Source organism: Aythya ferina (assembly GCF_964211825.1).
Source record: "Aythya ferina genome assembly, chromosome: 2".
NCBI classification, from domain to species: Eukaryota; Metazoa; Chordata; class Aves; order Anseriformes; family Anatidae; genus Aythya; species Aythya ferina.
The window spans coordinates 124,646,401-124,663,710 of record NC_140297.1 but is presented as its reverse complement, the minus strand read 5'-3'; the positions used below and the strand labels follow the sequence as shown (position 1 = coordinate 124,663,710).

Sequence of the window (17,310 nt, the reverse complement as noted above, 5' to 3'; positions counted from 1 at the left end):
GATGTCAACAAGCAAACACAAAATTGCTCACTGGATATTTGAATCAGTATGTTAAATATTTTATTGTTAATGATTGCTTTTTGTTTTCCCAAATGTTAAATACACCGTACCGTACAAGATAGCAACTATTTACAGATTGGTTATTGTTGTATTCATAAACGGGTTGTACAAAAGACCAGCCTGAAAGCTGAACAGTTGGATGCATCAGTATGTAGAAACATTCATGTCAGAGGGGATTGAAGAATGAATATATTTGACTAGAATATTTGTGACAAACGAAGTGTTACATTTCCCATACAGAACTGTGTGATTTCTTTTTTTTTTTTTTTTTTTTTTAAACTTCAGCAGAGTAAGCTGTAAGAAATCCTTTAGCTGTAGCTTAAAGGGAAGTTGCAAAGTCATGGGAGGTATTGCCTTTTTACTTCATTGGTTGCTATTCCAAACAGACTATGTCTACTAATAGACTGTACCTCAGTAAACTGTATATTTTAGCAGACCAAAAATATAAACCCGAGGGTATCTAGGACACCTCCCTCTGCATCTGTTTAGTTGAGCTGGCTGTAGAGTTGCTTCCTTTAATGTCTTCAGGCTGTTCAAGTGGGAACCCGGTGGATATTCACTTGCAGCAAGTAGGTGGAAATTCCTGTGGTAGGGCAGCGTTTCCAGGTTCATCACTTTGAAGATGAAATTTTAGGGGCACACGACACAAGCAGCTAATTTAACTGTCTTCATCCAGTGTCAATATAAACAAACAGCGTTGACTCTAATGACTCAGCTGTCATACCCCCTTCCCAAAATACACACTAAGCCACTCCCGAGTGGCAGATTTTCTATTTTAAAAATTAGATACAGATGCAGCATTGTAGAATTTTTCTTTTTAAAACCTTGGGCGGACAGGCTAATATATCTGCATCCCCTCAGTCAGCTACTTCTCTCAGCAACTATGAGGAATTCTCAATACTTAAAAGTGCTTCCGTGTAATCTTGGTACTTCACTGATTTTTCTCTTCTTTACTTTTCTATTTTCTTTTCTTTTTCTTTTTTTTTTTTTTTTTTTTTGTAGTTGTTTTGTACTGCCTGAAAGTTTTGCTACCGTGCATGGGCTGGAAAGGTTGGGGCACTGACTGCTTGTGTCAAGGAGCATGCACCTCTCCCCTAAACCTGGAGCTGTGTCTCTGTTCTAGGGGTCCTGATCACTTGAAATAGAAAAACGTGGAAGCAAGTAAATGTGTAATGCGGGTGCATGCTCTTCGTTGGTAGCAGTTGCTATGTGGTATTGCTTTTGCTTTAATTCCAGCATATTCGGCTGACCTGTCATCTGTTTCTCCAGCAAATTTAATAGGATCTTGAATCTCTGAAGCTAGTAATTCTTTCTGGAAATCCTGCTCTTCACATCTTCATGGCTTTGACTTGAGTGTGGGTGGTTTACCGTGAGGTGGCTTCTGCTCCCAGCTGTCCTCCGTGATCTCTGAGATTTCTGCCCCTTCTCCAGAAGGCCTCGGCTACCCGAGCAGCTACTGCATGGTTACTGGTTCAGACTGGAAGATTAGGGTAGCACAAAATAGGTGCTGTGTAACCTTAACATGCAGGGATGTAAACTATGGCATTTCAGCTGCCTTGTGAGTGTCAGAGCTGTCCTTGCAATGTAAGCAGGAATCTGAGAGAGGGGTAGGAGCTAAACGAGCTGTCTCAAGGTAAGTTCTGCTAAAGGCCTGATTCCTTTTCAGCTGTACCTGTGAATTTCCCTCTTACACCTTATTCCTACTTCTGTTATTTACTGAGCCTTCAAATCAGTTTTTCCCTGTATGGATTTTGTCTTAAGAAAAGCAACCCACCCTGGGCATGTAGAACTATTCTGGAAAAAATTCTGATTGAACACTCAGCCAACAGATACTGTGTCAGGTCAGTGTGCAAAATTAAACTTTGAAAGAAAGGTTTCATACTTTTTTTCCTCCCTTCTGAAGAACATTAAGAATATTTACTTTATGCTTTGGATTCACAGAAACTCAGAAAAAAAGTCTTCCTGGAAGTCCACTGTCATTAAGATGATGGACTTCAATGCCTTCCCTAAGGAAGCAGAGGAGTTAATTCACAGTGGCTAAAATTTTTAAAGTGACACTTTAAAAACTGTCAGCTTGCTACCACTTTGTCTCATTCAAGGAAATTTACCTTACAAGCAGTGTGATCTGATGGTTTCAAAAGATTTTTGTAACCACTTTGATATTTTTTTAAAAGGCCTAAATAAATAACTTTTCATAAGTTATCTTGTTTTAGGTATTGAGTTTAATTATCTTTCAGCTACTACAATAATAACCAGCTCTGATGTTGATTTCTGTTGCTGTTTGAAAGAATTACACAGTAGTGTCTGGTAAAAAGTCATCTGAAATGTTATGTGTTTTTTTAAGTTACCTATGATGATGAACACATTTTTCTTAAAATTAAGTTCATTTCCAAGTGATAAGGTTACAAAATCTCATGCAGAATATCCCAAGCAAATCAGCATGTAAAGTTAGCACATTTGGCATCAATTGATCTTCAGAGCTCAGATCAACTGAACAATGACTTCAAGATGATGGTCAGGTACTCCTGGATGTTGTGGGACTAACAACATATGTGAAGTAGAGATTAATCTCATTGTGCTTAGGCACATGATTTCGTAATGTGCTAACACACAGTCAGTGACGTGTTATTCCCTTTTATTTTATACGTGTGGGAATTTCAGACAGATGTATACTACTTGTCTCTTTGAAGCAGTTTTTCAAAGCACATTTTTGGTCTGAAATCTTGAAAAATGCACTAGTACTATACAACAATAGTGAAGAGACCTCTTCTGCTTTTGTTTTGACCCAATAGGAATTTCTACTTTAGGCTTATTGCAACACATTTTAGTTCTGTAGAACTGCTAACATTCTGCAGAATTCCAGAATAAATTCAAGTGTATTCTGTAGAAACTGTGGTTGAGAACTCAATTCTTAACAAAATGACCTTTTTCTACCACAACCAAAGAGATTGTATTTGTAAGGAACAAATTTTTCCTTAACAGCTATTTAATGACATTTTTTGCTTTCCTTTGAGAATTTAATTAATGTGTATACAAGTATATAATCTCATTTTACCCGTATCTTATTACCATCAATTTTTTGCCACATGTATGCTTAATATTCCACTTCTACTTTTGATTAACTGTTCCTCTAAATAGGCAATTTTATAGCTCCTGATAAAAGCAGAGGAGATAGTTCTGCATTTTTCTTGCTGTCCTACTCAAAATCTACAACATTGATGGCATTTCAAGAGAAACAGAGGTACCGTTATTCTAGCTATTGGGAGTAGGCACCAGCAAAAAATAATTAATAAAAAAAAAAAAAAAAAAGGAGGGAATTTTTCTAGGTACCATTTGTCAGATGAACCTGCTCGTTCTGTTGTTTGCTGCATTCCGTGTTAGTCTCCAGGTATTTTTCGGTGAACTTCTCCTTACCTTGACTCTTCGAACAAGTAAGTTGTTCGCAAGAGCAGCAATATACTGCCTGAAAATACTTGCTGATTCATGTTAAGGCTGGTACATTTTGAAAGTTAAGGATACTTTGAAAAATAAATATCATTTATACAAGTTATATTTTCTGTTTAAAAAAAAAAAAAAGCTCAACTGCTCAGTTCAGCTGGTGCACTGAAAATTTACACAGCTGTCTGATTTGTCAGATAAATTTGCATGATAGATAATGAAGGCTACGTTTTCCTTTGTGTAAACATACTTTCTTATACAACTACTAATGTACTCACCTCCCCTTTTCCTAAATTTCCTCTTTTCCTTTTTATTCGCTCATTCTTTAAATCCACCAGCTGTCTTTGTGCCTAACAGAAGAGTTCTACAATTTGCTGCCTCTGTATTGTCTGGGAAAAGGCAAGCCTCTTGCACCACTGCTCAGATGAATGCTTGAAATTTTTAATTCAATATATTGTCAGTGGTCTGAAAATAATTTCGATAGATAGCAATACTTTACCTTGCAGCTCTGTTAAGGTTTTCAGTTAAAAAAAAAAAAAAAAAAAAAAAGAAAAGAAAAGACGTATTTGTTATGTTTTTACTGATAAGAAAACTTTAGACTCTTTACAGAGGGAGCCTGGGATATACTTATCTTCTGTGGTGCTTCCAGCGTGCTTCACAAGATAACATTCACGTGAAGTGTGTCACTATGGATATGTCTGTGCTTACAGATACGTATCTCTGGACAGATGGTTAAGTGCTGAAAGTATATTACCTAAAGATATTGACCAAAACTTTAGTATCTTCTGACTTACACTGTCGTCTTCAACATTACAAATTAGCCGGTTGGCAAAGGAAAAGCAGTTAGAATACTACTAGTTAAAAACCTTTACATTAAATAGCACTATATATACATATTAAAATCAATCTTGATTTCTTGCATTAAATAATTTTGATTAACATGAAAATCATTGTTTGAAGAGGGGAGCATACTACACTTAAAGGATTTTCATAATCAGAAACCAGAAAATTTCCACATCTTAGATTTCACTTTTTTGTTAAGGTCTCAGGGTGTAATGCATTTGGTTTGCCCAAATTTATAATTGGTAAAGGTTTTTTAAAGTGAAAGCTTTTAATCCAAGTGAACTGCTTATGCATACATCTACTTTACAAAAGAATACTGATCAGCTTTCAGTTGGTAAAATGCCTAAGTAGAAATCAACAAGCATGCTAAAATTCAGGTTAAAGCTAATTGCAGTGCAAAATAGTTTTATAAAATTTTAATACTGAGTTTTGGTATTTTAATAGGCTCATGTGTAATATTCAAACAGCTGAGCGCAAGTAAGTAAATGCTAGTGGGAAAATATTCTATTATGTAAAATAAAATCATACTGTAACTAGCTTATTTGCTAAAAGCTACCATTTCTAGAAGCTGAATCTTTTTGTACTATACGAAATGTTATTGTTTTATGTGTGTTACTGAGGAACAAATCAACTTTCAATGTTATTGTTTCCTGTCATATCAAGGTGTGTTTTTACCATACTGGTGTAGCAAGCTGTTCTTAATTTCATCTGAATGCTTGTCACATGCTTCTGGCAACGTACGCTTAGGCAGGAGAGGTTTTGACGAGAAAGCATGCAATTGCATGTTTAACAAGTCTTCAAACTTTGTTTTGAATTTCACCTTTAAAACGAAAAGCATTGAAATAGGCCTATTGTTTGAATAACCCTACTCCATTAAGTACATGAATCTTTACCCCTCCAGGCTATGTTCATTTGCATTTTATCTCTGCCACTCTTCCACACTTTTATTTCACTCTTGACCCTGTTTCTAGGAGATGTGCGAGTAAGAAGTCGGGCAGGATTTGAAACAGAGAGAAGAGGTTCTCATCCATACATTGATTTCCGTATTTTTCACTGTAAGTATTTAAAAGCAGATTAATGACAAATAAACAAAGGCTTCCATTAAGTTTAACTAATGAGCCTCTAAAAATAGAGTTAGCAGCTTATATAGCAAGACCATTTTTTATATTACTTAAGAAAATCTTTCATGCTACTTCATTACCAAAAATTGAATAAGAAAATCTTCACCAATAAATTTCTGTTTCTAAAAATATAGCTTAAACTTGTATTTATTGAATTTAGACCTGAATTCCTGTCGAAAATAAGACTTATCTAAAAATACTGATGTGTATGCTGAGTACTTACTTGGAAGACACAATCAGTTGAGAAGAATACTTTCCTGCAGCAGAAGGGCTCGGTGCAGGATGATGCTTGAAAAGAATTACAGTACATTGTTCTTGACCTGCTCGTAGTCAGTTAATATTGCATTTTCTCAAACAAGTAGCTAGACCTTAAATTTTTCACAGGCAGACAAATCCAAAATAGAGATAAAAGTGTTATAAGCAAATAGCAGGCTATTTTTTTTTAATTATGGGTTTTAGGAAACACTTTTTTTCTTTTTCCTCGGGGAAGTATTACGATAAGAATATTTTTGAATAATTTTACTTCTTTTTCTCTACATCCATATTATAACTAAATATATCAGTACCTGTAATATCAAAGCTGCAGTAACCACCATACCTGAATATGCAGCAGAACACAGAAGACGTGTTAATTCAAGGATGCAAATAATATTAATGTATCGTCACAAAGTATCTATACCAACGTTGTATCTGCACAATTCTGAATAGGCTGTGCAACGGTGAGATTTGGAAAAGCTATTTCACGGTAACAAGTGTGGTTGTAATTACCTTATTAATAAAAAAAAAAGGAGTGGCAGAAACTGTGCTAATTAATAGTCTGATCTACCTGAAGATGCTCATTTTTAAAGTAGGTCACTACTTAAATCTCAAACTCTTAGTTTCATTCAAAAGTTAGTTTCACAAAATAGGTGAGAAAACAAAGTTTGAAGAGTATGATGTGTTGAATGTTTAAATAAAGAGGAGAGAGATTCTGTCTCAAGTCCTGATAATTCTGCTGAGAATTAAAAAACAAACAAACAAACACCTTTGTAAAAATAGCATGCAATTTATGAATTTTATATACATATATATATAAAAAGATATGGCATTTCATGCTGATACAGGAAAATATTAACAGTAATACTAAAAGAACAGCATGTTAGTCTTGTGTGATATTATTGCCATCATCAAATTAACTGTATTTTCTATGATACTCGTCACGCTGTTCCCGTCCTGACAGTTGTGCATCAGGCAGATGAGGAAAAGGATTTTCACACCCTTTCTTCTTGCCCCTACTTGTTCAGGCACAGGCAGCAACTTTTAGCAACATCAACTGCGTTGTCTGATGACAGCAAGGAATGTTGCTAGGAGGCCCAAAAATTCTTCGGCTGTAACTTTCCTCTGGAGTCAGCTGCTGTGGCAGTTCTCAGAGTTGCCACATTAGAGTCAGATTTATTTTGCACTTAAGAATCGTGGCCTGTTGCAGAGTTGATCGCAGACTTCAGATTCCTGCTTCTTCATATAGAGTTTCTTTCCTATAAAGAATAAGGTGAATGAGGGCACGTAAGGAATTCAGCCCTGTATCCCACAGTACCAATAAATTATCTGTTCATTTACAGAATTAAAAAAAAAAAAAAAAAAGTTCTCCCTGCAAAGCTAATTGAGTCCTGATCAGTGTTTCCCTAATAGTTTTTAGGCAAAAGAGTTTTAGTATCTTGCTACTTGACTGCAGATAGAGAGGAGTTGTGGGAACTGACCTGACCTGATTCTTGGGATCCTTATTTATTTTTTCCTCTGGTAACTCCAGAAGAATTTTGCCTTGTTCATCTATGGGGCTGAAAAATGGTCAACCATAAGAGAGGAGCCAGTCAAGCTAAAACACGTTCTCCTTTGCTTGGAGCAAAAACTGGGCTGAAAGGGGTCTCTTCTACAGCAGAGGCAGGCTAAGGCATCTGAGTGTTGTCTTTTTTTTTTTTCTCCTCTCCACGACAGCTACATACCCAACATCAGTAATGCCTGGCTATGTTTCCTTCATGCTGTTTGTGAAGCTTCATTGTAACTTTCACCTGTTATTGACTAACTCTACATTATGTTTCTAAAAATTTTGCAGCGATCATTGCTTACCTCTTTTACAGATGACATGCCGTGGCTATCATTCACAGTGTTGAAGCATTATTGCCATTGTATATTTTGCTTAGCTAACTTTTGTTGTTAAGCATCGTTTTCATTTTTTTCTCAGTGGTGTTTTGTGAAGAATGTCCAAGTCTTTCAGGAAGTCGAGCCAATAAACTGCCAACTAGTTTTTCCAATGTTTTATTAATGGATTCTTAATCCAAACTTTTATTGATAGGTTTGAAGAGTACAGAATTTTAAAGGCATGACTGTATTTTCAGAAAGCTACTGTTGTGGTTTTTTTTTGGGGGTGGGGAAAGGGGGGTGGGGGCAGAGGTTGAAAAAACAATCATTTTTCTTTTTAATACTGTTTTCATTTGCAACTTTACCTTGCGTTGCCAAATACCAAAGTAAACTTTGTTAACATCTCAAGATCACTTCTATTTCTTCTTAAGGATTATAAGCTCAGTGTCCGCATCTTCACACCAGCATTCTGTAATTGAATATGAATATTTAACTCCCTAAATTGGCTAGGAGTATTCTTACCTGTACCTTCTTTCTAGGAAAACCGGTTGTAAAGTGATTGCTGGAAAAATGTTTTTGTTGTTGTTAGAGACTGTAGTGTGGGAGACACATCTGCGGATTATGAATGCAAGATTTGACTGATGGTCAAACTACGTTTTTTGGGTGCCAGCTTTTCTTCTGCACTGTACGCTGTTCCAGGAATCATGTTTTGCTAGCTCTTCACGGGAACTCATCAGAAAGGACAGCACAATAAACAGGTTTTTGTTTGAACAAGACTACATCCTGCCACATGGGGAAAGTCAGTATTGTGTCCCACATGTTGGTTTGTAATCAGTTATCACGGGGATGTCAATTAGTAGTTTATCTGTTACTGTCATCTGGTGATTATGTTTCTGTGGAACCATGGGCGAGTTAGCAGCTAAAGGCTGTGGATTCTGGAGAGGGGAGATCAGCCACATAACTTTCTTCCTCAGAAGTAAATTAATTGTAGTTTTTGTTCAGTGGATACACATTTTTCACAGTTACACAGTAAATTGCATATACTTCAACAGTATTTTACTGATTTGAACATAGAGCACTGAATCTACATTGCACTCCTCAGGTAACAAGTTTGACATTTTACTGTCTGACTACCGTCATGTGCTGTTTGATTTTCAGGGAAGTTACTGAAAAAGTGATTGCAGTGGTTGGTTATGACCATTCTCGTTCTCTCGTGGCTTGCAAATAGTTTACAATTAAAGTGGTTGCTTTTTGAATTGTTTCTGAACAATTTAATGTCAACAGATTACATTGATTAAAGCTGCTGCAAAGCAAAATATTTTCTAGAATAATTGGTAAATGATGGTATATGAATGTTCCCTTTTAAAAATAGCAAACCAACAATAAAGTTTTAGGTTTTTATTTTCTGGTTATTTAGAGGTTATCAGTAATGTTTAATTTGCTAAAATGTATGCATGTATATATGTGTAGATATTTTCTTTGTGTTTGTGAAGACTCTGGCATGTACAAACAGAAGAATGTATTGTGTGCTCCCATCACTCAGTTTCACCTGAGAAAAATCAGTGAATATGCTCAGTGAGGCGTACAATATGTTACAGTGGGGAAATGAAGCCAAAATGAATAAGTAAGATAACAAACAAAACCATGAAGCATCTTATGCAGATACAATTTAATCCTTATAAAATTCCTTTTTGGGAAAAGGTTGTTGGGTATAGTCTGGAAAAAACAGATAACAACAAACAAACAAAAAAACAACCAAACAAAAAGCTTTGGTCTTGTGGAGAGGAAACTTTTTTTATTCTTGGTTTTCCTTTTGTATCTGCACCAAAATAGATAAGATCTTGTCAAAAGGCTGTCAGAATTCTCTCATGCCACTGTAGTCTGAGCATATTTGTACGAGATGATGGTGATGTTGCCAACACGTGGCTCTACTTGGTGTTCCAGAGATAACTGAGTATGTCACATCTGTGAGTTAAAATATCTTAGAGGTAAGAAAGGATTTTTGAGTTAATCAGTATGTTTCTGTAAACATTTAGGAATGACTCAGTTTTGAATCAACTTGGTGCTTACAGTACAGAGATACATCCTGGAGAGAAAACATGATTGGAGCTCACTGACATCACTGAGATATAGATAGATGTCTTCTCCCTGGCTGCATTCGGAGCCTTTTTTATAGTGGAAAGGAAGAGTTCAGGTGTCTTGCATTGGTGATGTATAAATCTGATTTTCTGAGTGCAAACACATGAAGAAATGCCAGATTTTATCTTTGGTGTACAACTTTCAGACAAATATAAGCATGGATAAATTCACTGAACATTGTATCTGCTACTTTGAGATCTGGCAAGCGTCAGCAAAGTGTTAGCATCTGCATTTGCACTGTTGCTTTGAACTTGCCTCGTTCACAAATCATTGAAAAAGATATACCTTGGACAGTGAAATAGACTTAACTTAGATGAAAAGCCAGAAGTCAAGTGAGGAAGAAGAATTCAAGTCCAAACTGATTGCCTTAAAGAGTTTGGGAAATCCATAACAGTACTCGAACATGCTTTTGACTGTCATCTAGAGGCTGAGATAAAATGAGCACAGCCCAGAAGAAACTGAATGCTCATTTTTATTTCATGAAAATAGAGGAATTACTGAGCTGAATTTGTTGAACAGGAAAGAAAGCTATTCTTAAATCTTCTACTGTGAAGAAAGGCAAATTTCCCAACAAATAAAATCACACGAGGAGATTCCTGTGTGGTCAGAGGTTGATTTAAGTATTTTATTTCTGTGTGAAAATACCAGCACTAAGGACTGAAAGGCTCACACTCGAGATTTCTCTGAAAGTTGCCTTTCTGTGCAGGACATGTTCTGAAATTAGCGTCTCATTATTCATAATCTGGATTGCTAAAATAGTTTCTCTCATTCTGATGAGAGAGATTTTTACTTTAAATTAGTGCAGAGAATGCAATCACACAAGGGAAGCTGCAAAAGCCTAGTCATGGGAAAATCTAAAAAGAGCTTTGGTCAAAAGAAAACAGTGAAATTAAACTTGAAATTAAACAAGTGTATTTGTAAGCTTGGTTAAGGAAGATTTCCATGTAAAAGCTTCCAGTTGAGAATACAGGACAGATACACATATATTTTGCTGTGGTAGATGGTTGTTTTATCTGCAGATTTCTTCTCAAGTTTCTGTAAAACAGCATGTGTGCTCTGGAGTCTTGCACAGGTACAGCGCAGTGTTTTATTGCTGAGGTAAGTCTGACCTTAGAAGAAGACACCACCACATCCTAGTTTTTTCACTTCTTTTGGACCTCTCTAATGTGTCCATTTTTCCAGGTAGCTTATTTTTAAAGTTATACTTGGAGCCAAGTTTGCCATCATAAAAAATGCAAGAATTCATTTGTTTTTGCCTGTTTCCAGTGTGACTTTTCTACTTACAGTCATGCAGCCTTTTAAAGGAATTCTCCTTTTTTCCGTCAAGCAGAGTGTTTCTTTTTTGAATTCTTCTTTCATTTGTGTGTGTGGGGAAGAATGGCCAAGAAGAATGACTTGATAGTTCTGTCATTCCATTGTCATGGAACTGGGGAATTATACAACACAAAAGAGTGGGTGTTTTCTTGGAAGACATCTAGAAAAAAAGATCTGGTGACGGTCTGGAATATATTATCCTTGTTTTGGGAGAAAACTCGAACCATTACGTTGTCATGTGTTCTTGTTTGTTCTTCAAGAGCATTAACATCTCAACACTGACGACACTTAAGTATAACTTTTTTCCCCCCAAGAAACGTTAGTGTATTCTGATGATACGCAGCTAAGTATTTTCTTTCAATGAAGTTTATTGGTGTGAGCTACAGATTTGCCTTGCCCTGCAGATGGAGTCGGGTCATAGAAAGTACGTAACTACAAGATTGCTAGGGTTATGATTCAGTATATTGGTAGGAAAAGTGTATGTCTTATGAGTACTGTTCCCTAGTTCTCAGGTAACTGTAAAATGTTATTCAGTTCAGTACAGGAGTCCCATTGCTCAATTCACTTAATTTTATATTGTTCCTGTGATATTTACAAAGATTGAGGAGCCGAAATTCAAAAGAGTTATATGGATAGAGTCCTTTTAGATATCTTTTCGTAGTGTTTTCTGTACACGTTTGGTGCTGTGTTATTTAAAGGCATACAGTACCATTGGTGATTTGGTGTTTAATCTGTACTGTAGTAGTAAAATCCCCGTACTTTGAGTCATTTCTCTCAAATACTTTGCTTTGAGCAGAGAGTTGGTCCAAAGAGCTATGAGAAGTCTCTTCCATCCTGAAGTCTGTGGCTTCCCTCCTGGTCTATGGCTTCTATACTTTGCTAAGACAGTATTTTATTCTGCAAGGTCCTTCAGAGAGGGGATCATCTTCCATGATAGTGGTGCCTAATGGTTGTACTTGATCATTGGGGGATATCTGTTAGAGTTTCTTGAAAGTACTTTTTTTTTTTTTCTCTTTCCAGTCAGTCAGAAGACACTTGCAAAGCCATGTTCCTTTCATTAAACATTAATCCATAGCATAATTTTCAGTGATCGTTTTCTTAAAAAAAAAAAAAAAAAAAGTCTGAATGTGTACACAAATGAATATGTAGGATACCTTAAAACAATTTGACCTGACTTTCTTTTAAGAGGGGATTTTTGCAATGATGCTAACAGGGCTTAAGAGTGGATCTAAGGAAATATAGCAATGTAATTTAGACACCAGTAATCTTTTTATATATAAAGTCCTTCTGAAATTGTATGTTGCAAGTTATATCATAGATCTTATTAATGACTCTAATACCAAATATCTGAGAAGTACCTAATAATGCAAACTATGACAGTGAAAAACTTAGTATAGAGCTAAACAGAACTCGGAGAAAACACAATCTAATACATCTAATACAATGCACTTCCTAACGGTTTGTTGGGAATAGATGTGAAATTAGAATGCTTATGGGTCCCTCTAGTGGTGTGAAATGCTAGGTAATACTTGTAAATTGTTCGTAAATAGAAATTGATTTGTATCTTGGAAGGCCTTAGAAATACAGTTGCGGTTGTCATGTGAAATTGAATATTTCTTTCAATATATTTACAGGTAGTGGAAACTTTCTTTTAGTACCTCAGGGCTGGTGATATCTGCTATGTAAAAATCGTGAAAGGAATAGCTAAGTAAATGTGTAGTTGTCTTTACTATACCAAAATTGTGAAATGTTCCATGAAGAGAGAAGAGATTCTCTGCAGTTCATTTCTTTTAGAAAAAGAATCTCCTCTGGTGGACCTGTGCACCTCAAACTCCTGTTTGATATTAAAACGTGAGAAAGATCCACGCTTTCACTTCTTATATTATACATCCTCATTTTTATTTATGTTAATGGCAGAGATATCAGATATCCTTGGTTAAACTCTTTCTACTGATAATAGTAAAAATCAATAATTTTTATCATAGATAATTTTGTATCTATGTTTCAGGCTGTAGCAGGGAAGATGTGGAGGTAAAGTTCATGAGCTGGATTGCCTTGTTTTGACCAAAACCCCATCAGAGGCTAGGAGTTATCTTTGCATTAAAAGAAAACCGAATCGGTTTTGCTAAGATTTAAGGCTTCTATAAATAAGAAATTAAACTACTAAGTTGTCATTCCTCCTTTCATTCTTTTTCCTTACTGCACAACAGATGTAAATATTGAGAATAAATATATCAATCTAAGGTGGCTTTGATTGTGTTTTCCCTATTTTGTCTTTTTATTTTAACACAAGAAAAAAATTTCTAAAGTCCCTGTGAAATGTGACAATTTTTCTGTCTTTTCTTTTCATGAAATAGAATACGCTTCAAAGATTGGGAGTGGGAAAGGATTAGAGTAAGTGTCTTGGGATGCGGATGAAACCTGTTGCACGAAGGCAACTTGCATACCTTAATTTTTTGATGTGTATTCATAACATTTTGCTAAAATAACTGATGTTAGTAAACCGTTATTTTTATTTTAGAGTATTTCGGATTTTTTGTCCTATTAGCATCTCATTTCTAGATGCCTGGAAATGAGAATGACTATCCTAATAAATAAATAAACGAGCTTAGAAGTAAAAATCACATCGGATGGTATTCTAACTTTAAGTGGGGGATGAACTGAAAAAGGAGGAACGTCCTAGGAGAGCTGCTGTTGACCAGGCACAAAGACCTACAGCTTGTCTTCTGGTTTCTTGCATCAAAGCTGGATCTGACTGCTGCAGCTTCCTTCTTAGCACTTCCAACATCCTGACTTTGCTTTCCTGTCATGTACTTATTTATTTTATCATTCTAATTTATCCTTATACCGTCCTTATCTCTTAAGAACAAATGCTCAGGGTAAGACATTAGAAAGGCATTTAGCACACGGAAAGCTCATGAAAAGAAGCAAATGAAATGAAGGACATTTGGGCTGGGAGGAGGAATGTTTTCATGTCTTTTTATATATGTCTTGAGCAAAGGTAATGCACTCTTCCATTATAAATGAAAAGAAAGTAAAGCCATTATGGTGCCCTGTTATTCATTTTATTTTATTTTTTTTACTGAAATTAGCAAAGAATGTCAGCCTACCCTCTTCTATCATTAATCATAAAACTATGTGTTAATCATATATATAAAGGGAAACCAAGTTTCTGTTGCACTGTTGCACCATTCAGGCTTTACCAGTCCTTCTCATGAACTTGTCTGCTGGTCTGCCAGAACTCACAAAGAGATTTATTTTGTATTTTTATTTCTATGTTATCCCTTACAATAATACTTTCTGAAAAAGGGAGCTGCAAGTATGGATGCTCTCAGTGTTACTGCAGCTTAAAAATCTTTTTTTTTTTTTTTTTTTTTCCTTGAAATTTTCTTCCTTGAAAGCTAGCTATTTTCTTTTTCAGACTCCTTTTTAAATTAATTACCTGTCAAACCTCCACATCTGACTCACCTATCCCCAATCATCCCATATCAAATGTCTAACTATTTTAGGGAGATCAGCTCACTTGCTGGGTTGGTGTAGTCCCCCTGAACCAGGCATTCTGGAAGGGCTCAAAACCTCTCATTTGGAAGTTATTCTGATCACTGGAGGTCTAAATAATGGGATGTTTGGTTGAGCTGTTAGTACATTCAGCTGAACTTAGGATATACGTGTGGAATGAATAGTAGCTCAAAGGGAAACGCCAAGTCCTGCACCGGAGGAGGAGCAGCCCCAGGCACCGGCACATGCACGTGAAGCACTTCTTCACTGCGTGGGTGACCCAGCCCTGGCACAGGTTGACCACAGAGGTTGTGGGGTCTCCTCCTTGGAGATCTTCAAAAGCCACCTGGACGTGGGCCTGGGCAGCCTGCTCTGGGTGGCCCTGCTTGAGGAGGGGGTTGGACCAGATGGCCTCCTGAGGTCCCTTCCAGCCTCCAGCCATTTAGTGGGGCTGTAATAGCAGTAGTGCTGCCTAGAAAGATATGGAATGAAGTGGGCTTTGTTGTAGCTTGCTTGAATTACATCAGCTGGAACAGTGCTTTCCAGAAGCACGAAATGGTTGGAGGCTGGACTTTTTTTCTTTAACCAAATAAGGAGGAGGATTAAAATGATACGGACAGGTCGTGGTTTATGAACTGTACAAACTGATGATAATTTAGAGGTGAAAATTATGTTGAAGTTGAATCTTACTAGTGCATTGCAAAGTGAAGAGCAGTGACTGTTCAGCTTCACAGGAAACTACATTTCCTTTGAAAATGTATTTTTTCTGTACCCACATAGTGAGAAAAAATATTGAAATTTGTGCAAATCCCCTCAAATGACTTACAAATGTGAAAATAGGTGGAATGTAGGGACAGACAGCTCAATAATCATGCTTTTGTGCTTTGCTGTCAAAAATGTGTTTTACTTGTTACCTACACTGTGCTGCTGTTCTGCCAAAGACTGAGTGGCATCTATGAAAGAGTTACTCGTAGCATGACATCAGGAGTAGCTTTTTGTTAACTACAGATCTATAAAAAGCCTACTCATGATCAAGAAAACTGTTTGTACTTCTGGAAGATTTTTCCTATTGAAGTATTTTCTTTTACTGAGATGTTGTGAAGTTCCTGGACTTTGTATATGGATTTGTGGACATTTTAGGTAATTTCATGACCAAAATGTAACCATTTTATATTGTTTTATTTCAAACCAAATGACCTCAGGTCTGAAATTTGGATTTTAAGCAACTAGATCAAGATTAAGAGGGAAAAAATAACTTCAAAACCTGTGCTGTCCTAGCAGGAGCAGTTACATTGCTGCCTGCTTCTGTGTTCTGCAGGATTGACAGTGTCTCAGACTGTACTCTGTTAATAAACTTGGTTAAAAAATATTGTCGTGGTAATGCATCATGACAGAATCTATTTATTTGCCTTCTGTATTTGAGAACACTGTTTTATAAGCAAATTTATCATATGTAGTACACCTGCTTACATAACCTGGATATATGTATATCAGTGTCTTCAGAGGAACTGCCCCTGACCTTAATTGGGATGAGTTGGAAAAAAAAAATATTTCATTTGAAGTTGTCTGTGTTAGCTCTTTGAAATGATAGGAACTTACTTCAGTGTCCCGGTAAGCTACCTGATGCTTTTCAGCTGTGTCTGAAAGATGATTCCCCTTTTGTCAATTAGATTGCTGTTAATTCAGACAATTGATATAAAATGTTGCTGCACTTCAAATACTGTGTGTTAGTGTAATTCTTTTCTGTTCAGAAATGCTTTATTAGTGTAGATTGGAAATAAATCAAGGAGGTAACGTGGAGCAGAAGGAACGGTGTATCTTCTGCAGGGAGACCACTTTATACGATTAAAGCTTTATCTTGCATATTATCTTGCATAGAATCAAACTGCTCTCACTAGAAATCATCGAGACTTTTAATTTAGGTCCTTAATAAGGCCACACACTTTGTCTCTTAACATATTTTAGGCTGTGTGTTAAAACAAATACTATGATGGTTTATTTCACTGATTTCTAATCTGCCTTGCTTGTGGAAGGTCAAGAAGTTGGGTTCATGTTGTTTTTGAAAGTCTGTGTTTTTGGAAAACAGCATATTTGCTTTTACTTCCTATCTTAACATGTTCTTTTCTTTTTAATATACATCTTTTTGGACAAAATGAAGGAACGTAAAAATTATTGACTGTTGGTTATGTTAAACTACTGTTTGGAGTAATGCTGGAAAGAGAGTAAAGGTGAAGTTTGGCCATAAATATTTCAGATAGGAAATATCTGAACCGCTGCAAAGAAATGGTAGCGATGTGTACTTTGGTCTGTAGGTTTCTGAAACAAAAGTGGTCATAAGCTAGCATGAGTCCTTTGGATGGCTAAACTGGTTAGCCTAATAAAAGTAAAGCAAAATAGTTGGGTTATTCTTTGAAAGGAGACTACAGACACATTCTGTAGTTGTTAAACTGTACTGAGAAAGGAAGCTAGATACACTGGGAGAAGTGTAGGTTGGTGTGTGATTGTTTCTCTTTTTTCCAGAGAAGTAGTTCTGGGTAAAATTACCTGGAAAAGCTCGTGTGTTAAAACCTTGCTAGTAAAATTAAGAAAATGTCTGAACTTTCAAATCTGTGTATGTGTTATTTGTAGATGCTCAAAATCACTTTATAACTTCTGCATCAACGCATTGTTTAGATGGTATATGTATCTAATATGATTTGCTAGGGACACGGATTAGATGTGCATATGTGACAGCAGTTTTCCAAAAGGAACTTGCTTGCAATATTTGTGTGCTTGCACAATT

The 17,310-nt window shown here is 36.2% G+C and overlaps 1 protein-coding gene across 3 annotated transcripts in view; it reads left to right on the top strand.

Moving 5' to 3' along the window:
• Positions 1-17,310, top strand: part of PDE7A (phosphodiesterase 7A) — a 78,080-nt gene that overhangs the window by 40,936 nt on the left and 19,834 nt on the right. For 2 of the 3 annotated variants that reach the window (XM_084509332.1, XM_084509330.1), the window contains exon 3: positions 5,313-5,396. The exons of the other annotated variant lie outside the window; for it this stretch is intronic. In XM_084509332.1, coding sequence (XP_084365458.1) covers positions 5,313-5,396 — 84 coding nt within the window. The remainder of the gene's footprint in view (positions 1-5,312; positions 5,397-17,310) is intronic. 3 annotated transcript variants of the gene reach the window in all.